This window comes from Sciurus vulgaris (assembly GCF_902686455.1).
Source record: "Sciurus vulgaris genome assembly, chromosome: 16".
NCBI lineage: Eukaryota > Metazoa > Chordata > Mammalia > Rodentia > Sciuridae > Sciurus > Sciurus vulgaris.
Window position 1 is genome coordinate 7,233,226 of NC_136477.1, and position 23,419 is coordinate 7,256,644.

The 23,419-nt window shown below is 41.1% G+C and overlaps 1 protein-coding gene and 1 pseudogene across 2 annotated transcripts; one reads left to right on the plus strand and one right to left on the minus strand.

Annotated features, from left to right (window-relative positions):
* Window positions 1–338: 338 nt before the first annotated feature.
* LOC306646122 (olfactory receptor 7G2-like) lies at window positions 339–1,277 on the plus strand (the record flags this gene model as incomplete). The annotated part of the gene is made up of 1 exon (XM_079114585.1): window positions 339–1,277. The coding sequence occupies one exon, from the start codon at window positions 339–341 to the stop codon at window positions 1,275–1,277; it is 939 nt and encodes a 312-aa protein (XP_078970711.1).
* A 20,858-nt stretch (window positions 1,278–22,135) lies between these two features.
* LOC306646144 (olfactory receptor 7G2-like) lies at window positions 22,136–23,066 on the minus strand (annotated as a pseudogene). Its single transcript has one exon. The product of its transcript is annotated as an olfactory receptor 7G2-like (transcript).
* Window positions 23,067–23,419: the final 353 nt, after the last annotated feature.

Sequence of the window (23,419 nt, forward strand, 5' to 3'; positions counted from 1 at the left end):
TGTAAATTTTTTAAATAAAGGGAGTGGAGGGAAACAGGAATGAATGAAAATTGATCTAACTGAGAAAATGGCAGAGAAAATTTTCTGAATATTCACTGGAGTTCACAGTGCCCTGGGGGATGTTTTCTGTTCCATAAACTTTCTCAGAATTCAGCATGCACTGAAGGTACCTGTAGCACTTGAAGCAGACTTGGGGTCCTCATGCCCAGGGTGGTTCAGGAGTCTGACTGGAGTGGGGACCAAGGATCTGCATATGTAACATCTCCCAGCACTGCAGCTGCTGTCCACACATCTTAAGTTATTCTCACCCTGTCTTTTCCACCAGATTCTTCACCACCATGGAACCGCATAACCAAACAGCCATTTCACAATTCCTACTCCTGGGACTGACAGATGACCCAGCACTGCAGCCAGTGATCTTCAGCCTGTTTCTCTCTGTGTACCTGGTCACCATCCTGGGAAACCTGCTTATCATACTGATGGTCAGCTCTGACTCCCACCTCCACACTCCCATGTACTTCTTTCTTTGCAATCTCTCCTTTAATGATATCTGTTTGAGCACTTGCACAATCCCCAGGATGCTGGTGAACTTTCAAACACAGCATCGGAGAATCACTTACACAGGCTGCCTCTCCCAGGTTGCCTTTGTCATAGTATTTGCATTTGTGGAAAATTTTCTCCTTGCAGTGATGGCGTATGACCGCTATGTGGCCATTTGTCACCCCCTCATGTACACAGTCATTATGAATCCCCGGCTCTGTGTCCTGCTATTTCTCTCCTGTCTTCTCATTAGTATCACAGTTGCCCTGTTCCATACTCTGATGGTGCTGCGTCTGTCCTTCTGCACAAATCTGGAAATCCCCAACTTTTTCTGTGAACTCGCTCAAGTCATAAAGCTCTCCTGTTCTGATACCATCATTGATAACACAATGGTATATGTTTCAACTTCCATATTTGGCGGTATCCCCTTCTCTGGGATCATTTTCTCGTACATTCACATTGTGTCCTCTGTTTTGAGAATGCCCTCATCAGAAGGGAAGCACAAAGCCTTTTCCACCTGTGGGTCTCACCTCTCCATTGTCTCCTTGTTCTACGGGACAGGTTTTGCAGTGTACATCAGTTCTGCCATGTCTGACTCTTTAAGGAAGACTGCAGTGGCTTCAGTGATGTACTCTGTGGTTCCTCAGATGCTGAACCCCTTTATCTACAGCCTGAGGAACAGAGACATGAAGGAGGCCTTGAGGAAACTCATCAGCAGGACAGCATCAATTGTATGATGGTTCAGTTACTCTGAACTTGGGTTTCTAGAGAAAGTCAAAGTGACAGGATCCCTGATGAACCAGCATGGTTGGACCTTGTCAATACCTTCTCCAAAAATGATGATGTAATGACCAGGTTCACTTTTCCTCTGATTGAACTCTGACTATTTTTCTTCTATCTATCATACAACGTACATAATTTTAATACTCTAAACACAATTTTTTTATGTGCCATTACAGGAGCTATGTCTGGGGCAGGCATTCTAATTGTAGTAATATTTGTTACAATCCATTCAAGACCAGATGCTGAAGAGGCCAGAAGTGTAGTGAAGCATCGCTGTGTTCATATCTACTGAGTAAACTGCAAGGTGATTATATGGGTGGGGGCACGTGAATATCATCTAGAATTAGTTTTACTGTAAGGGAAATAAGTAATCATTAGTAGCTTGCAAACAAATAGCCAACCACTTCAGTGGCCAAGAATAACCTTCTAAGTCATAATGGCATACAGTTCAGTGTCATATCGATTATAATTGGCAAAACTAGGTGGTATCAGTGGTCTGAGATGGTTGTGAAAATGTTCAAACTCATCCTTGAAAGTGCTTTCCATCTTGGGAAAAGCAAAATCTAACATCAGTAAGCCTAAAAATAATGAGAATTATCTTGCATTGCAAGGATTCCTGAGGTAGGGGATGTATCAGAGTGGAGTATGTCTTTCATTCATCCTCCTCAAGGTGGGCTCTTCCTAGGACTGGTTCCTCTGCAGTCACCAGGTGAGAGCAGCACATTCGGGTATGTTACCTGACATGACATTAGAAATAGAAAACTGAGTTCCATTCCTGAGTCTATTGATAGGTAACTTTTCCATGGATGAGTTAGACTACATCTGGTAGAAGTTTTCCTAGTGGCTCTCAGCATAGGCCCAGAACTTGTTACACTAATTTTCTACTTCCTTATTAAAAATTGCATGATATTGCTTATTTGAGAAAAGAGGATTTGCTGAAAGACTTTCCTGAGTTACGTGGGAGGTCTGCCATGTAACCCCATCTCTCAATATAAGACAGACTGACAAGCAGAGGAAATGTAGAAGAGGAGGAGACCTACAACCACAGAAATAGAAATTGGATTTGTGCAGCCAATACTTGACCATTTTTACATACAAAACTGTCATTTTCATAAAGTTTCAACAAATTTCTATCACCCCTGTAGCTACCCCTGTAAAATTTGTTTCATAAATGTGCTCATTTTGACCTTGCCAAAATTTAAATTTGACATTTAATCTATGTCTTATTGTTACTGTGATCCTTCTTTTCAATTATTCATATTGAGTATATCAGTTATTCATTCATTTTATTTTTTCAGGAAACGTTTGCTTTATTTCAGTTGAAACATTTTTGAAAATTCAAACTTTAACATTTTGTTTTTTTAAATTGAAGTCTTGACATAGTTCCAAATATGGGAATACTCTCAGCAGGGATGTGTTCTCATAGATATCAGATAGTCAATGGCAATGTGGTACAAAACAGTCCTGGTGAAAGCTTTCTGTTTTTTTTTTTTTTTTTTTAACACTTTTCTTTTATTTACTTATTTATTTTTATTTTGATTCATGGTACACAAGTGGGGTACAACTATTATTTCTCTGGTTGTACACAAAGTTGAGTCATACCATTTGCATAATCATACATGTACCTAGCTTTCTTTTAACCAGTGAATGTTTGTTGACTCATTTCAAACTCTACATCTTTAAGTTATGCTTTGTGACATTAAAGATAAGAAACACTTCTAGTGTTGATGAAATACTACTTATATTTCTAGAAAAGAATACCTATCTTTCTGCTTTTATAAACCAAACTGAGTATTGTAATTTAGGTCTTCTGAAGAAAGTAAAATCATTATATTTATTTAGTCAGTTTTTTCTCTGCTGTGAACAAAAGACCCAACAAGCACAACCTAGGAGGGAAGGTTTACTTGGCATTCTTGGTTGCAGAGTTTCAGTCCATTAATAAATGCCCACTCCATAGCTCTGGGTCAGAGGTGATGGAGCATGTCATGGTGTATGGGAACGGCAGAGGACAGTAGAGGACAGTAGCTCAGCAGATGGTATCAGGAAGCAGGAAGAGCTCTGCTCACCAGAGACAAAACACATGCCCCCCGAGACCGACTCCTTCAGTCACACACCACCTGCCTACAATGAGCACCCAGTTAATCCGTATCACTCACTGAATTAATGCACTGATTAGGTCACACCTCACAATCTAGTCATTTCACCTCTGAAAATTCTTCTATTGCCACACGTGAGTTTTCGAGGGACACCTCAACTGAACCAATATACACACGGGACACACAATGGATTTAAACTTTCCACTTCTTTAGCCTTTCTGAATATATCTCCTGCACCATTTAACCATCCCATTAGGTTTTCCTGGTGTTCCGCATCTTCCCCACAACACTTTCTTTGTTAGGGCAATATAGTGGGTATAATTAGTTTACTTTTCTCTTACAATGAGATTCAGAGTCATTATACATACTGTGCAACACTATCTATCTTCTGAAATATGAGTGTTTACAATATTTCCATTGAGTTTCTTGTCTTGTTAGAAGTTAATTCCTAATGGTTCTTCATGTAATTGTGATAGTGATCCATTATACTTCGGTATATTGTGTATTTATTTTAGCTCGATGTCTCCTTTTGCGTGTCTGTTATGCTATGTACCACATGACCTCTAGTGCTTGGTTTTAATGTGGGGTATTTGTCAGTATTTTCCCTCATGGTCTGTGCTCAGTAATTCTTGATCTTGAAACTCCTCCTTTGGCTGATTTGTGGTCTTGTCCTGTCCTGCCAAGGTGGAAGCCATGTGAAATGTGTTTGTGCCATTGATGTGCTACAGAGATCACAATCACTTTTATTACTAAGCATCATTTATTAACTAGTACTTCCTTTGACCATAATGCCAATCCCACAATAAAGAAACACATAGTGGGAAATAGGGGGTGGGGATATGAAAAATGGTGTAAAGAGACAAACATCATTACCCTATGTACATGTGTGACTACATGAATGGTATGAATCTACATCATGCACAAAAATAGAAACGAAAAGATGTGCCCCATTGGTGTACGATGAATCAAAACCTAGTCTGTAAAAATAAAAAATAAATAATTAATAAAGAAAGAAGAAGTGCATTTAAGAGTTCATGTTTTCTGGACTCTTTTCAGGGCAGTAGGATTGCTGCCTCTATCCCTGCCCTTTTTCCACATGTCTGCAGGCTTGGAGCTCACTAGTCAGCCAGACCAACTCTCTTGTAATGTACAAGCCCTAGAAGTATTTTAGTTATAATCAAAAAGGTTTATCTGTTTTTCTGTTGATTTGAAATATTTGACAAGACATTATCAATCCAGACACCTAATTTAAATCTCTGACCTCTACATTTTATGTAATGAGTGTATGTGATAATACTGTGATGTTTGGAAAACATAGCAGTGAAATTCTAAAAGGAAGTAAGATAGCTACTAAATGGCCCATTTTGACTAGAGCAAATATATTAAAGCTGCTGTTTATAATATGCTCAATAAGTTAAAATTTAACCAAACCACATGTTAAATTAGTCTTATGCGGTTATAGTTTTAACATATTTTCAATATATTATCATTGGTATAAATATATTAGATAGATAGATGACAGATCATATGCAAATAGAAGAATAGTGGACATGTAATAGATAAATAAAAGATTCCCAAATGTAAGAATTTTGAAACAATGGTTCCCTTGAATTCAAAATATGCATATCCAAATGCACACTTGACATCCTCACACAGATGCTTAATAGACATCTCAAATTTAACATTGCCATTGAAATATTATATTAATCCTAAAATATTCTATGCATGCATATATTCCATGCTACAGTTCATGGTAATTAAATTTTTGCATGTACTGAGCATTTCCTGTTATTGAGTATCATCTCTTACTTCTCTTTTTCTTTATACCCTGTACACAATTGTTCAGAAAACCCTGCTGTCCTTTCCACCAATATATATCCAGAATTCAGTCAGTTATCAGGATCTCCATCCTTACCACCATGAACTGAGCCATCATCCAGTTAGGGATATTCAAAGGCCATCATAGCTGGACAGCCCTGTGTCTGCATCCTTGTGTAGGGCAGGGGAAGTGCTGGTCAGCTCCACCTTATCTTCCCATCACCTCCACATGCATCTCTGTGCAGAAGAGCTTTGGTGTCATCTCTGTTTACTAGATGTGAACACTCTGTGGAAAGAAGTATAGTCCTAGACAGACACAGTAGACCACCTCCGTTGCCTGCCAGTTCTCCTTTATAAAACTATAGAATATTTAAGGTATAATGATCACAGAGACACTATAATAATTTTCTAATACTGTCATTTGTCCTTCTCCAGAGTTAACAAATGCTGATTTTCTGCTGTACCTATTCAATAGTAACTTGGTAGAATAAGTGTGTACAGGAAAGAAATTCAGGGAGAGAAAGAATGGAAGAGAAATAAGCACAGAAAGAGTTCAATATTCACTTTGGTTCAACATAAAGAAGAGTTTTATATGGTAGCAATTCTCAAATTTTAGAATCAGTGAAAGATCCTGTCGGAACATCTAACATTCATCTTCACCCCAGAGGTGTGGTAAATCTGGAGTGGGTTATAATTATCAGTATTTCTAAGATCTTACAAGAGTGCTTGGATCCACAGCAATAACACCATTACCTGGTAACATATTATAAATGCTGATGTTCTCATTATATTGTGATGTTACCCACCTTTTATGCTAGATTCATCAATAGCATGGAAATTTGAAACTAAACAGCTGTTTCAGAATTCCTTGTCTTGGGACTGAAAGATGATCCAGCCCTGCAGCCTGTCATCTTTGGTCTGTTCCTGTCCATCCTGTCAGCTTTTACTCTCAACTCCGCATCCCCATATACTTCCTCCTCTCCAACCTGTCCTTCACTGACATGTGTTTCAGCACCACCACAATCCCCAAGATGCTGGTTACTATCCAGAGACAGAGTAAGACCATCGGTTACACAGGCTGCCTCTGGCAGATTGGCTTTGTCCTGATTTTTGCTGCATTGGAAAGCAGTCTCCTTGATATAATGGCTTATGACCACTATGTGGCCATCTGCTGTCCACTCTGGTATTTGGTCATCATGAATCCACACTTCTGTGTCCTGCTGATTCTGTTGTGCTTGCCCATTAGCATTGTGAATGGCCTGTTGCACAGTCTGATGACTTCTCACAAACCTGGAGATGCCCCACTTCTGTGAACTTGCTCAGGTCATCCATCTGCACAGTTATGATGCCCTCATCAATTATATACTGATATACCTTGCAGTTTGCCTATTTGGTGGTGTTCCCCTCTCTGGAATCATTTTATCTTATACTCATATTGTGTCCTCTGTCTTGAGAATGCCCTCATCAGAAAGAAAGTATAAGGCCCTTTCTACCCGTGGTCCCCCCTGTCTGTTGTCTCCTTGTTTTATGGAATATCTTTTTATAAGCTCTCTATTTACTGACTCCCCCAGGAAAACTGCAGTTGCTTCTGTGATGTACACTATGGACCTTTCAAAGCTGAACCCCTTTATCTGCAGCCTGAGGGACAGGGTCATGAAGGAGGCCTTGAGGAAACTCATGGTTAAGACTGATCTCCATCTATGATAAATCATTTGATTTCAATTTTGATATCTAAAATGAGCCAAAGTGTTGGGATTCACAGTGAGTGAGAGTACCTGATCTTAATTGTACTACATTTTCTAATGTGTCTTGAAAACTTATTTTTATTTTGTTGCCTCTGTAAAATTCAACATGCGATTTCAGTTGTCTAAAAAGTCTCTACTTTGGTGCCACATAATCTAAGCCTGAAGCAGACATTCTATCCTAGCAATGATTCCCACAAAAATGTCAGAAGGTGACAAATTAGAGAAGGTGAATAACAAAAAGAAAGTATTCAACAAAGCCATCTTATATAGAGTCAATAACTTCTACCTGATCATGTTGTTAGAGTCAGTAGAATTGTGTTCTGACCTACCAGCACTGAGAGTCAGAGACGTGGCACTTATGCCCCATCAAGTAAATATGAGAAAATCACCAGTGAATCTGTCCTCAGTCCTCATAAGTAAAGGAAACTCTAGAACAAACACACTCAAACTGGTAGATCCATTTTTTCCCCAATGGCTTCAGAAACCTGAGTTGTGCTGCAACAGAGAGCAGTGCTTCCTTCAGTCTTTCAAGAGATGGATCATTCCAGATGACTCTCTTCCAGGCCAGCAGTGACTGCACACCCTGACTTGATGGCAGAGGCAGAAAACCAAGGGCCCTCTCTTTGGTCCATTAAGCTCACTTTCCGGGATCAAGCAGACTGCCATTTTCATAGAGGACTGAATGGTGGTCTTCAAAATGTGTCCAGGCCCTATCCCACTAATAGGTGGTTTCTTATGTGATAAATGGGTAAAAGTTGACTGTTTAGGAGTGGGTATATGCAGAAGAAGGTCTTCTCTTGTATTATCTTGGTGCATTCAGAGTTTGACCATGTTTCTGTATAATTCAGACTGAAGGGGAGAAGACACCAAGGAAAGGAGGTAGTATTGTAACCATTTGGTAGAGCTTGCATTGTCACTCTGCGTTTGACAAATTCCACCCTTTGAAATGCTTTTTCACAGGATTTCAAAACATTTTTATTACCCCTGGAGAGAGCCTCATGCAATTTTTTACATAAGTGTGTGGCTTTTTCAATTGTCGAAGTTCACCCTTAATGAATGAAGTCCATGTCTTCTGTTGTTATGATCCATGTGCTTCAGCATCAATCACTATTCCTTTGTTTGAGCAGGCATCCTTTTATTTTTAAGTTCTGCATTTTAAATTGGTGTAGGGTGAATTAAAAGTAATGATGTTGGTGAAATCTTGGTAACTTTATTTCTATTATTTTTATATTTATATTTATATTTCTTTATTTCTAACTGCTATTGTGTTAATGCTGTTTGTGCATTTCCCTCACAACTCCTGAAGGAAATACAAGGTGGTTTTGTAACTCGATTGGAATTTCTGGCATGCCGAGTTGGTGGGCTTCCAGAACTTTCCACAGTGGTCGAATGACTTGCCTTGCCATTAGACACCCTGGAGTTATCCAGCCTCCCACCAAAAATTTCGTTAATTGTGACAATAAAATGTGTGCAAAACAGATTGTAGTTAATCAATTTTCTCTTGTTAAGTGTATGATAGCCATTTTTAAAATAATATGGCATTTGATTTTCTCTCTTTTCCTGTGTTAGCTCATGACGTTTCAATGGAGTTGTTTATCTATTTTTGGAGTGAGAGAAGAATGGGGGAACTTTAGATTCTGTAGAAGGAAATGAGAGGGAGCGGGTTATGAAAAAAGGTGGAATGAGACAGACATCATTACCCTATGAACACGTATGATTATATGAATGGTATGAATCTACATCGTGTACAACCACAGAAATGAAATGATATACCTCATTTGTGTACAATGAATCAAAACGCAGTCTGTAAAAAAATTAAATGATAAATTTGAAAAATTAATTTTATTTGTTCAAAGAAGTCGTATATGACAATAGAATATATTCATACATTTTGATAGATCATACATAAATAGAGCATAATCTCTCATTTTTCTAATATTGTAGAATCATATCGGTCATACAGTCATAGATGTACATGAGGTAATAATATTTGCTTCACCCTATAATTCTTACCCCCATACCCCTTCCCCTATTTATTTCATTTTTAAATAGACTCAGAATATCTTTTTCAGGTAGTCTGGTAATCTTTAAATTTTATTTATGCTAATAATTAACTACTTTCTCATGTGTCTCTGTTTCACACACTTCCTAGTATTGAGACGAGGACACAGGTGCACAGCATTGACATGGTTCCCTTTGTGTGTATTTTTTAGTTCATTAGGTCTGAGTTCATTAGGTCTCGATATTGAACCCCTAGAAAAGAATTTTATTTTTCCCTTTGCAATTGAGTCTGAGACCGCATGTAATTTATTTTACCCTAATGCAAGACAGGAATTAATCAAGTTTGTTTCTTAGCACTTTTTTGCTAGCCCACTCATTGTGCCGAAAACCAGTTCAGAAATAAAGAAATGGTTCATCTATGTGTTGCTGGTTCTCTGGACTCAATTTTCTGAACAATAGGATTGTTTTGCCTTTCCTGCTCCAATATTCCATGTTTTGATGATTATGGCCCATCAACTGGATAAAGTTAAGGTTGCTGTGGGATAAACAAGACCTAGGTTTTTAAAGTTCACAACCACGAAGGTCTCTACACCACAGGTTACCTGCTTTCCTGATAATTTACCATTTCTCCTAAACACAGCCAAACACAATGGTATTGGGAGGGGAACATGTGCAGGCAATTAGGTTATATGAGGTCATGCAGATGGACCACTACGGATGGGATCAATACCCTGGGAAGGAGAGAAGAGGTGCCAGAGCTCCCTCTCTCTACCAAGGGAAAAGACACCCATGAGGTGTCCACCTGCAAACTACCAAGAGGATTATCACCAGGGCCTAGATTTCTGGCACCATGTCCTATACTTTGCACCTCCAGCCTGTCAGAAATTGACTGCATTTGTCCACATACCCAGCCTGTATTGCAACAGCAGCCCTGTTGACTGAGACTTATATTCATCCATGAATAGAGAACAACACAACCAATGAGGGAAATTAATATGCAGAAATCATGGTTTGGATATGAGTATTACCCCAAAGGTTCCATTGATAGATGTTTCTTGGACTTTTTTTGTTGTTGTTGTTATGCTCTTCTTCTCTTATTTTTGAATTTTTAATTTGTTCTAATTTGTGGTACACAACACGGAAATGCATTTTTACCTTTTGATAGCTCATACATAAATAAAACTGAACTATAGTCATATCTAATAGTGGATTATAGTAGGGTTCATTTTGATGTATTCATAAATGTATATAACTTGCTTTCCATTTCAATGTCTACTACTTCCCCTTCCGCTCTCTCTCCCTCCATTTGGGCCCCTTTCTCTACTCCACTGGTACCTTTTATTTATTTATTGTTGTCAATTGGTGATTAACAGTTTTGCCTTAAAGTGAAATTCATTTTGATATGCTCACACATGCACCTAGCATAGTTTCATCAATTTCCTTAATCCATTCCTTCCCTTTCCCACCCTGCCTCCCTCCCACTTGAATCCCTTCATCTTTTCCACTATTGCCTTTTGCATTTGAATTCTTATTTTGACTTGGCTATTGGGAACTCTAGGAGATGAGACCCAGGTGAAGTGAGTAGGCACTTGGGGACACACCCTTGGGGAATACATCCTGTCCCCAGTCCCATACTCTTTCTTACTTTGCTTTCTTTGTGCCATGAGGTGAATAGTTTCCTCTGCCACACCCTTCCACCTTGATGTTTCTTGCTGGCTACAGGCTTAAAGCAATGGAACCATCTGACCAGGAACTGAAACATCTGAAATTAGGAGTCAAAATAAACCTTTCTCCTTTAAGTTGATATTTTCAGGTATTTTGTTGTAGTCATGAAAAGCTGACTAATACAGCAGCACTGTATTGTCTTCTGGTATATAAGAAGACAAGGAGAAGCTACATGGAGAAATTAACAGTTGAAAATAGACCTGATGAGTGTCAGAAGTGAATGATATGGTTCCATAGAGAATGAACCAACCTTCCATTCCAGCAGTTTAAAAAAAATTGGCAGAATGCTTCATTATTCTTTATTTTTTGCTAGATCTCATTTTCTGTAATTTTAAATAAGTGTTATTATCCTGGGTTACTTCTTTGTTGTGTTTATTTTTTAGTGATTTAGATATTCACATATGGTGGCCTTAAAAATGACTAGAAGAGGAGTGGATATGTAACTATCTGGTAGATCACTTGCCTATCCATAGAGATATCTCCATCTCTTCATTTCTCTTCTCTTCTTTCTTTCTTTTTTTGAGAGTGAGATAGAGAATTGGTACCATCTTACATGCACTTTATCAAAATAAACACTTCCACTTGTGTAGAGCACTCCTCATTCTTGCCTACTGTAGAATATAGCTCTGAAGACTCTGTCAACTCCTTTCTCCATGATTAATTTTCCATTTCATTAGTGCATTTCCAACAGTATTTGATGTATTTGAATTCATCTTTAAAAATTCTCTATGGAACCACATCTTATTTAGCTATAGCCTCATTTTTCCTATTCCTTTGGTGTAAAACTGTCATGGTGATCTCTCTTCACTTTCTCCCTGTTTCTTCTCTTCCCACATTTTTCTGAGATCAACTCAGCCAGTGATAGAGACAGAGAATTATTATTCCCTCATACATCCTAACATTTTTCCTTTAAGTTTGAGATTAACTCTTCCTTTAACGTTTGGCTGAAACTGTCTGTGAAATGGTTAGTATACCTTCTAAACTTTTCTTGCCTTATGTTTTTCAGACAGTTGTGTCCTATTTCTCCTTGAGAAGAAAGGAATAATTTGTATTTGCACATGAACAAGGTGCAGTAGAACTACAACCCCCTGCTACCTCAGGACATGAGACTGGTTATGCCCATGTTCCTCCTCTTGTATCATTTCTCCCTTTGATTAGTTGTTTTCAATAGTATCCAAATATGTTTGAATTCACCAATCTTAAAAACAACAATGACAATCACAATGCATCTATGGACCTCACATCCTGCTTAAGCTGCAATCGTATTTCTGCTTCTCTTATAATATATCTCTCCCAAATTTCCACTTTTTGTTTGTATTTTTGTTGCATTACTGAGGATTAAACCCAGGGCCTTGTGAATGCTAGCCATATGCTCTACTAGTGAACTACATCCCTAACCCTCCCCTAAAGAAATATCTACACTTACCCTCTCCAATTTTTATTTAACCGTTTTCTTTTGAGGTCAGTCTAACAAGAATTTGCCCCTGCACATCTTAGGATTTCTCCTGAAGACTCACCAATATTCTCTGCCTCATTCAGTCCAGGCTTAACTTTTGGTCCCTCACTTAATCTTGTGGACAGCAGCTCTGACTGTGTTTGTTCTCCACTTTTTCTTCAGCATCTTATTTTATTTGGATTTACTCTACATCACTGTAGATTATTTATGAGTCTTCTTTTGATGGCTGGAAAAAGGTAGTCGATATAGATAATAAATAATTGTGTCCAATCTAGAAGGTGGGGTCTGCTGGGTAAGGAAAGGAAATCAAATGCTGATATCTCCAAAGCCCTTCCCTGTCCTCCTTCAAGCTGTCGCTAAGGAAACCTGCCCATGGGAATGTTCCTCCCTGCAGGCTGTTGGAGGAGTTGTCAGTTAATGTGTCCAGGGCTGCTACCATCCAGCCTGGATCACTCTGTTAGGGTAACTGGTGCAAATATCCACAAGAGGTACAGCTCTGAGTTCAAGTCAAGGTTTATTGACAGAGAGAGTCTGTCAGGCTGCCCCTCTTCAAGGAGCAGCACCCTGTAGGAAAAACTTCCAAACTATAGAATCATGTACAATGGAGTAGTTAAATAATAACCGGTCTGGCCCTGTGACTGTTATATGACATCTTTTCTGTGATGAGCTACTAATTTGGCGTGGGCCTAGGGGAAGGTCATGCTTGGGAGGGCAAGTAAGGGAGTTACTTTGGCCAAGAGCCCTAACACAGTCCACCTTCACCTTTTGGCCCACCCTTTTGTCACATATGCAGTATGGGAACAGAAGAGAGGCAAGATAAGGGGAGAAGACCATGAGAACAAAGAAAATCTAAAATGTATACGAGGGACAAGACACCTCCACTTCTTTGGATACCCAGCTCTGTGGCCCCATCTCTGAGGAGAAGTCTGACTCAGTTCTATCCTTTAAACAAAACTTGCTTTCTACGTTTGCCTTGGTTTCTTCGTTGTTCAAGACTCAGAGCTAGGTCTCCTTCTCTGTTCTGCCTTCTTTCCTCCTTTATAGTAGCTTGTGCCTCATTTCTTTAAATGTCGTCCACACTCTGAGGATACCAAATCTCTGGACTCCACACAGAAACCCTACCTTGAATTTTGGGACTGTATATCCAGCTGTCTGGATGACCCTATGTGGATGTCTAATAGGACTCTTAAATGCAAATGTCCTATAAAATAAATGGCATTAATGTTACTGTAAGTTTGATCCTTGTCCCCAATGCCAATTCATGCCAATTTATTAATGAGAACGGGATTTTGAAAATAAAGGAAAAGGAAGGTTTATTGCTTTGCGCGTGAGACTCCAGTCCGAGGGGCTGGGGTTCTGTCCATCTCCCAAGGAATGGGGCCTTTCAAAGAAGCTCTTTAGAGGCTGCATTAGAGCAGAGCCCTGACATGGGTCCCAGTTTGTTGTAAGCAGTAAGTGAGAGAGGAATCAGGTTTGGTTCCAACAAGTGGATTTCATTCCTGCAATGCACACTCAACTTAACATTCCTAATAATAGCAAGTCAAAAATACATAGAGGATCACTCCCTTGTTCACGTAGGGTCCAATCTCCATGGACTTACTCAATGCAAAGTCTCTTAGCCAAGAAATCAGTCAGCAAGACCGATGGGATTCTTCTCAGCTGTAGCCTCTCTCAGGTCCTTGGGAAAGGTGGTTAGTTGTCTGGCCTCAGTGGCAACAGTCCATCAGCAATCGTGATGGAATGGACAGCAGCCAGGGCAGTCAAGAAACAGCAACATGGAGTCCTCTGGTCATGGTGCTGCTGACAGTTTGCTCCAAAACCCAAGGGGTTTAAGTAGGGATTTTCAGCCCAGTCATGCTCTGGTCTTCATTGATAAAGACCAGAACATGATAGACTAGGAGCCACCACTCAAATCATAGATAAGGTTTCATATCAGCATTGTTCAGGAGAGTCATCCTGCCACACATCAAGTTTGTCACCAGGTGCATTTATTTTAGTTTTCCAAGTTCAGGCAAATACCAAACACAGTTTATTATTCCTGCATAACACAATGATAGTAATTTCTATTATTTCCTTGTCTCATTACACAGGTACACCATGGTGGTGTGTTGAAATGCACTTGTTAATTTGGGAGACAGTTACTTCCTAGAATTTCTGGCTCCTAACAGAAGGTTACCTTATGGCAACATCTCCTTCCTGTGGTGGGTATGTGCTCAAGGACAGATAACTCAGATGGGGAAGGATAGTAACTTTGTTCCCTGCTCCCAGGTTAGTGGGGGAGAGAGGGAGACAAGAGAGAAAAAACATGTCACTTTTAAAATAAGGCTCAGAGAAGAGCAGCAAGGGCTACATTCAAAGCATGAGGTGACCACTGTTACAATCTCGTCTCTCTGTTTTTCCTGAGGACAGATCTGTGTCCATCCAACATCCAGGAGGGACTGATACTGCTATTTACCAGTGACGAGTTGTGCTTCCTCAAATGTTGAAGTCTAAACATTAGAGAAGCATGCCAAGGGAGGCAAACTATGCAGGTTTTATTTAAACTTAATAACACAGACTTCTCCCAGGAGGAAAAAAGGCACCATGGCTCATATTCTAGTATCCCAAAAAGTGAGCGCACCCTACATCTTTTAGAGATTAGGGTTTCCTTTGTTCTGTTCTTTACCTCCTTATCTCTCTCCTTCCTGTCTACATGACTAGGTTCCAGGAGTTGCTGCTGACATAGACAAAAGTGTGAGCAGCAGATGGCAGGGGGAAGGACCAAATAGGGATCAGGTAGGGACCCAGAGGCTTTAAATAGCAATTCCCTGCCTACAGCATTTTGGGAGGGGTTGTTCTGCAGGTAACCTTGGTGACCCAAAGGGCTCTGGAGACACTGACATTCCAATCTCCCAGGGGCGGTCTCCAACTTCCCAGACCCTGATGGCCTCCATCCCTCGATTTGACCAGATTTCCTATTCTGCACTAACAGCCTGTCCTCAATCCTGGCATTGAGATGTTGAGCATCCCTCCATAGTCATGTCAACCATGGAAACCAAGGTCTCTCGGACAATGCTTCGGAAACAGGGCAGGCATCCACTATCGTTTCATTGTGGTTAAGCTGTGAGGAAGACAGATGCAGAAGACCAGCTATACCAAGTCTTCCAAGGGAACCCTGTCTAACTGTTGCTGAGACCAGAGTGTGGGATGAAATCAGATTTCCTGCTTATTTTTAGCTGTGGGAGTTTGTGCAGGCTACAGTCCTCACCAGTTTCCTTCTTTGCGCTTGTCTCACAAATATGCAGGAAAAAATCCAAGGACAATAGCAGAAGGCCTGAGTAAAGAGTGGGATTTATTTAAGTGGGAAGAGAAGATAGCATACCCATTTTGGTGGGCTAAACCAACAGTTTATATATTTTCAGGATATGACCTTCGACTAAAACCCAAGTTAACAGGTATTGAAGAATAACTGTGTTCCACAGCCTCTGCGTTTGAGTCCTTCACTCAGAATCAGGTTTGATCCCACTTCCATTCCCCCTGCCTCTGGGACAAAGCAGTTGGTGGGAATGTCTCTACAGTTTAGATTTATGGAGTTTTCTTCACATTTGAGGAAAGGTCATGATGGGGCCCATTCATGTTCCTTCCTGTCAACCTCAGGGGTTAGCCTCATGCTCTGGTCTTTGCATTTGAACAAGACCTTCCCTGGGGCGCTGTACTCAGCCTGCCTGACCATTGACTCTTCTTATTCTGCACCATTGTGACAGCCCTGGTACCTTTATAAAACCCCTTAGTGCAGCCCCTTCACCTGCTGTTCTACTCTCTCTATATGATGCCAGACCCATTTTGTTCCAAATCGTAATCTTCTTTTGAAATAGGATGACTGTGACAAATTTCTCTGACATACACTTGCATCATTGAGGGGCAGAGGGGACAGGCAGGCACTTTTCAGCTTCATGTTCTTTTTATCCCCCCCCCCCCCATGCATCTCATGGGTGGCTTTGGTGGTGTCTCTGTTTACTGGCTGTGAGGATGCAGGGGAGGGAGAGCAGACATGCACCGCCTCAGCAGGTTACCCACCTGTGTAACTGCTCCTCTTTATAAAACTATGAAGCATTTTAGATTATAATAAGAGCAGAAACAATAACTTTTAAAAGATACCACTACTTACCAATAGCCGAAATTACCAAATGCTTTTCTATCAGCTTCGTGTCCGTTTTCCTCTGTATGTGACTCTCCCAGGGGAAATTTGAGCACATGGAACTCATTGCCCCTAAAATATGCAGTAACATTTTGTCTCCAGTAATGAATAAAGAGGAATGGAGTTTGGTTCCATGAGTGGATTTTATTCATGCAATACACACTCAACATTCTTAATAAAAGCAAGTCAACTTAATATTCCTAATAATATTAAATAAAAAATACATTAGAGATTCACCCTCCTATTCACCTAGAGTCTCATCCCCATGGGCTTACTCAATGCAATGTCTCTTAGCCAAGAAATCAGTCAATAAGACCAAAGAGATTCTTCTCCACTATAGCCAATCTCAGCTCCTCAGATGTCCTCCGATGTCCTTGGATTGTTTTATGCATCTGGAGCCTGGATGTTCAGGATGGCAGTCGTGGTCACTAGAGCGGCGGTTAGTCATCCAGGCTCGGTGACAATGGTTGATCGGTGATCAGTGATGGTGTGGACAGAGGCCAGGGCAGTCAAGTGACAGAGAGACATGGGATCCTCTGGTCGTAGTGCTGCTGACCATTTGCTCCAAAAGTCCTGTCACTGGCTCTTTGCAGTATAAAATCCATGGATATTTGTCACTGCTTGCAGCAACAACTTTCACGGGTCTTATGGGTGGTGGACTGGAAACTGAACTACTTCTATCATTCTCTTTAGTGCACTGCTTTCTTGTTTGTTTATAGCGGGTAGAGGAAATGAGGCTTACTTGCTTTGAGAGAAGAGAGAGAGAGACTTTGCTTATCAGAGAGAAAGAGCCTTTGCTTAAGAGAGACTTTGAGAGAAGGACAGGCTTTGCTTAGAGCTTAGAGGAAGAGAGACTTGCTACGCCTCACTTAAGGTCTGCTTCTTCTTACTGGTGCGTCCTGCATCCTGTGAACTAAGGGTGTGTCTACCTAAGGTACTTTAGTGATGCGTCTCAGTTCTCCATTCTGCGATCTGCCTTCCGCAGCTGCCCCTACTCGCTGCTTCTATCGGCTAGCCACTTCCTTTCTTCTAGCTGCTGCTGCGTGTGTTTTGCTGCTTCCGTGTTGTCTCGCTCCGCCTATGCTTATATCACCTCCAAGAGGTGGAGAGCAGGGCCACGCCTCTTACGCAAAGATCAGCAAGACGCTAGATGTCCGAGCAGGCACAATTAGGAGTGCTTGAGAACACATGCACATACAGTATGTGTGTGGACGATAAATCACCTGAGTGTGCTTATGTCAATTAACCTCCTCCCTGCCGATGTGGTCAACATGGCACAGCCCCCAACAAGTCCAGCGGTTTAAGTAGTGATTTTAGTCTAGTCATGTTCTGGTCTCATAGACAAGGGTTCATATGGACATTGGTCAGGAGTATCAGCCTGCCACACACCCGCCATCCTTGACAAGTTCAGGCAAATATCAAATACCACTTATCATCATTACAAATCACACGATTATAGCAATTCCTATTATTTTTCTTGTCTCATTACACATTGCTAAGCACATTCTCTATTCTTTTCTCATTTTGCCTCACTGCCCACTCCCCTCCCTCCCAGGATGAAACAAGCCAGGAGTCTTTGTCCTGGAAAAAATCCTAATGGGAAATGCCCCTGTGAGGCCCCAGATGCCCAGCCCTGTGCTGCCCACTTTCTACCCATTCATTCCTCTGTGTTGCAGCCAGCTAGGAGGAGGGGGTTTACAAAGCAGAGGCCTCTGTGACTGCCCAGAGGGTGGAAGAATCTTCCTCATTTACAGAACAAGTGCTGGAACTGGGTTTGATTGACAGCAGAGTCTAAGCATGACCCTGAATGATTTCTGCTCATATGTGTAAGTTCATGACCCACAAATGACAGAGGCAGGAGACAGGAAGAAAATCTGGGATCAGCAAGCTTTCTCTTTTATTCTGCAATAAAGTGCATCTACAGGAGTGGAGGGCTCATTCTCTGGGTATGGAGCTGCCCCCCACCACACCCCACAGAAGGAGTTTAGGTGTTTGTAGTGTCATTGGAGCCTGCGAACCTGCCGTTTTGACAGTCAGGGGCTAGTCATTCAGGATAGAACTTTAACTTAGGAAGGTAGTTGTAAAAAAGTTGAAACTCATTATCTGGGGAGAGAGGAGATCAGAACCTGACACACGAAAACTCAAATCTTGGCCACTGCTTTTCTTTCTCTGGCATTCATAGTTTCTCAGAGTTTCAATTAGTCCATTTAGGACTACTTTGTGATAGGGAAAGGTCAAAGTTTAGGGCCCATCAATCAGCATTTGCTCCTTTCCTTTAGGGCCCATTGTTACTGGGAAAGGAGATACTGGGAGAGGTTTAATTCCTGGCTAATTTCCCCTCCTCCCAAATCTCACTGTCCCTCCATTTTTCTTGGGGAGCTGTCTTGTAGGAATATTATTTTCCACAACCCTTTGATAGGGTCACTGGCCACTCCTGTGTCTCCCAGAAGGAGACGGTGTTCCACAGGGAGTTTCCAGTAATGGTGCCTGCTGCTCATGTTACCAGGTGAGCCTGGGTCCTCTGAGCACCGACAGAGTGTTGCTATGGTCTTACATGCTTTGGGAACACATGCTTTCATTTTCCCTCTCCTTTCATTTTTTTCCCCAGAATCGTAGCCACCTGCAATATTATGGTAAGAACTTTCCTGACCATGAGGTAGACGTCATGGGTCCTTTTAATATTTTTGTTGAAAGGTACAAAGTAATTTTGAAAGAATAAAGTCACGTTTTAGCATTCATTTCCAGCACTTGCGGAAAGGTGTGAGTTGGTGCTCCATCGCAAGGGGCAGAATGAGTGTGTGCAGGGGGACGGGAGGGAGAGAAAAGAGAGAGAAACAGTAGGAGGGATCTCAACAATCACTTGGGTTCACAACATGGAGGAATTTTTCCAGAGAAGCATTTCTCCACATTGTAGGAGAACTTGTTCAGCCATGGATGGAGCTCATCCTTGGAGCTTTGATCAGTAGTCCAGGACTGGGTTCCAACACCAACATTTCTTACAAATGCCCAGGCGATGCCACCACTGCTGTGGACCAAGGGATTGTCTGTATTACTGTAGAGTCATCCATGCTTTACACTGGGTTCTTCAGTACCATGAATCCCAGAAACCAAGTAATGGTTTCACAATTCCTACTCCTGGGACTGAGAGACAACCCAGACCTGCAGGCCCTCCTCTTCAGCCTGTTCCTGTCCAGGTTCCTGATCACCATCCCAGTTAACCTGCTCATCATCCTGGACATTAGCTCTGACTCCCACACCTCTGACTCCATATAATTTTTTCCTCCAATCTGTCCTGCTCTGTCATTGCTTTCATCACAGAATGTTTCCAAGATTATTGTAAAACTTGAAATACAGGATGAGAACATTGTGTTCACAGAAATGGCCTCTCAGGCACACTTAGTCTCCATCATTGGTGGTTTGGAAAATCATCTCCTTGCAGTGATGTTCTGGTATCACTATGTGGCCATTTGGCACCTCAAGGTAGAGAGTCCTCATGGGTCCTGCCTGTGTATCATGCTGGTCCTGCTCTCTCTGTCCATCAGTGCTGTGGATACCCTCTTCCAAACCCTGGTGTTACTACAGCTGTCCTGCACAGACCTGGAGATCCTCCGCTGCCTCTGTGAAGTTGCTCAGATGATTAAACTCACCTGTTCTGACACCCTCATCAATGACATTGTGGTTCATTCCCCTCTCCCAGAAACATGGGACATAGTTCTCTCTCTGAGGTCATTTTCTCAAATACTTGAATTGTCTGCTCATTTTTGAGAATGCCATCAGCTGGCAGAAACTACAAAGCCTTTTCCACCTGTGGGTCTCACCTGTCTGTTGTCTTCTTGTTCTGTGGGACAGCTTTTGGGGTGTACATTATCTCTGCAGTGACTGACTCTCCCAGGGAGACTGCAGTGGCTTCAGTGATGTACACTCTGGTCTATCACGTGCTGAAGCCCTTTACTTACAGACTGAGGAATGGGGGCATGAAGGAAGCCCTGAGGAAAGTAATTAATAGGATAATGTTTTCTAGTGATTGTCATCACGTATGAAACAGGTCAGAATGCATCTGAATGCCCAACTTGGGCTGTCCTGTAAACTTCTTAATGCGTTTTTATGAGAAAACGTATTTTTATGTGGATAAATAATTTACTTTCTGGAGATGTGTAGCACATTTTGGAGAGTAGCACAATCAAGGGTAAACTGTCAGTATTAAGGTTCATCAGTTTCTCACAATCAAGAAATGGGCACACTAACTAAAAAGACAGTTCTCAAAGAATACAAATGGCCAGCAAATGTATGAAAAAAATGTCTAGCTCCCTAGCAATCATGGAAATGCAAATGAATATTGTACTGAAATTTCACCTCACTCCAGTTAGAATGGCAATTATCCAGAACACAACTAATAATAAATGCATATAAACACCTTAGATAAAAAGAACACATATATTTTTGGTGGGACTTCACATTAGTGAAAGCAAAGCAGGAAACATGAAAATTCCTCTAAAGACTAGGGATCAATTATGTATTAAAAATAAGAATCTCAATGGAAATATCATAGACATTTTTAGCATAGGAGGAAAGTAAATGACCCATAATATTTGAAATGACTACCAATCTCATAACACAAATGGGAATTATTTCAATGCAGTTTTACACCCCATTAGACTATTTGGACAAGGGCTATGTTCAGGGGATGATGTGGAATACCAAGAATGATAATGGAAATTGATTTCCCCATTTAGAAAATCTCATTGGAAGTACCCCAAGGTAAAAATCTACTCTGTTACATCCAATAATCATACCCAAAATATAGAACTCTCTTTAATTTCTTCAGATCAGATAGAGAATGCTAAAATGTATTTATTATAATAGCAGAAAAATAATTACCAGACATCATCACCATCACAAAACCTTTTCTATTTCTTAGCTCATCACACAAAATATACAATTACAGAGCACTGGCTGTAAATGAATAGCTGTTAAATGGCATGATTGATTTTTGAAGCACAAGGCTGAGACTAGCAAGAAGATGTGGAATTCATCCACTAAGTGTGGCCTTTAACAAGGTCAAATGAAAAAACACTTGTGTCATAAATAACTTCATTGATGAGTTTGTGAAATGTCACCATCATGTCTAACCAGCGATGTCATCTAATTACTCCAATTTTACAGATATAAAAACTGAGTCTGGTGGATGGTATTACTATGTGGGAAGGACTGGCTTGGGAGTCACAGGTCTCCGTGTTTACTTCATAGGACATGACCACCCTCTCCTTAGCCTTTCAGTATCAATAAGTCTTGAATATGGCTCTACTCACATGATCTGGTAGAAATTTGGAATAAATACAACAACAACTCTGATTAAATACTTTCTTTGTGTTCTTTACTTTCTCTAATGTGCCTTCTTAGATAATACCACAGAAGAATTGCTAAAACGGAGTCTCTGCTACCAAGTTAGATTATGTGGCACCAGACAAAAGAAATTATGCTTAGAGAATTGAAGTCTTATGTGAATTACTGCACAGCTGGACAAAAGGAGGAGTTGAGATACAAGCCAAATAAAATGCAGGTAGCCATCATGTTATTTAGGCATCAGATTAAATTTATGTTTCAATTTTTTCAGTGCTGGGATCCACCCAGGGTCTCATGCAGGTTTGGCAAGTTCTCCATCACTGAGCCACATTCCCACCCTATTACAGTATTTTACAAATATGTAGTGATAGAAGGATCAGGTATTCTGTCTCACCATGAATCTGGTAACCGTAGTTTATTCTACAAACCCAAATGCAAAACAAACGATACATCATAGAAGAGAAGCTGTCCTACCCATGAGCTTCCTCAAGGCCTCTTTCATGTCCCTGTTCCTCAGGCTGTAGATAAAGGGGTTCAGCATCTGTGGGACAACAGAGTACATCACTGAAGCCACTGCAGCATTTCTGTGTGAGTCAGTCACTGCAGAGCTAATGTACACCCCAAAAATTGTCCCATAGAACAAGGAGACTACAGACAGGTGAGACCCACAGGTGGAAAAGGCCTTATACATCCCTCCAGATGAGGGCATTCACAAGACACAATGTGGATATAACAGAAAATGATCCCAAAGAGAGGAATACCAGCAAATATTCCAGCTGTAACATATATCAGGATGTTATTGATGAGGATATCAGAACAGGCCAGCACGATGACCTGATCAAGTTCACAGAAGAAGTGGGGGATCTCCAGTTCTGTGCAGAAGGACAAACTTAGCACCATCAGACTGTGCAACAGGGCATCCACAGTGCTGATGGACAAGGAGAAGAGAACCAGCAGAATACACAGGCAGGGGTTCATGATGGCTGTGACCTAAGGGGATGGCAGATGGCTGCATAACGGTCATAAGCCATTGCTGTGAGAAGAAAGTTTTCCAATCCAGCAAAAATCAGGACAAAGCAGACCTGGCTGAGGCAGCCTGTGTAACTAATGGCCTTTCTCTTTCTCTGGATGTTCACCAGCATTTGGGGGATGGTGGTTGTGCTTATACAGATGTCAGCCAAGGAGAGGTTGGAGAGGAAGAAGTACATGGGGGTGTGGAGGTGGGAGTCAGAGCTGACAGCCAGGATGATGAGCAGGTTCCCCAGGATGGTGACCAGGTACATGGACAGGAACAGGCTGAAGATGAGGGACTGCAGTGCTGGGTCCTCTGTCAGTCCCAGGAGGAGGAATTCTGAGAAAACGGACATGTTTCTAGCTTTCATGTTGTTGAATAAGCTAATGGATAAGATACAGTTGAAATACAATAACAAGAATGGAAGGCAGCAGCAATATCAGTTAAAAAGGTGTTAAAAATATAAACTCTTGCTCCCACTCCAGAGTTACTGATGATAAATTCTGGGCATGAGGACCAGCAGTCTATGCTTCAACAAATCCTCCACATGGTTTTGATGTATGTTGAGCGTTGAGAACCAGTTCAGCAAAAACAAAAACTTCATCATCTATATCTTGAGCTCAAATGACTGTTCACATGGTTAGTCTTCTCCTTCCTCATACGGCTCCTTTTAGCTCGGCCTTCCTTTTCCCTTCAGTCTCTTTATAGCAAATGCTCTCCACT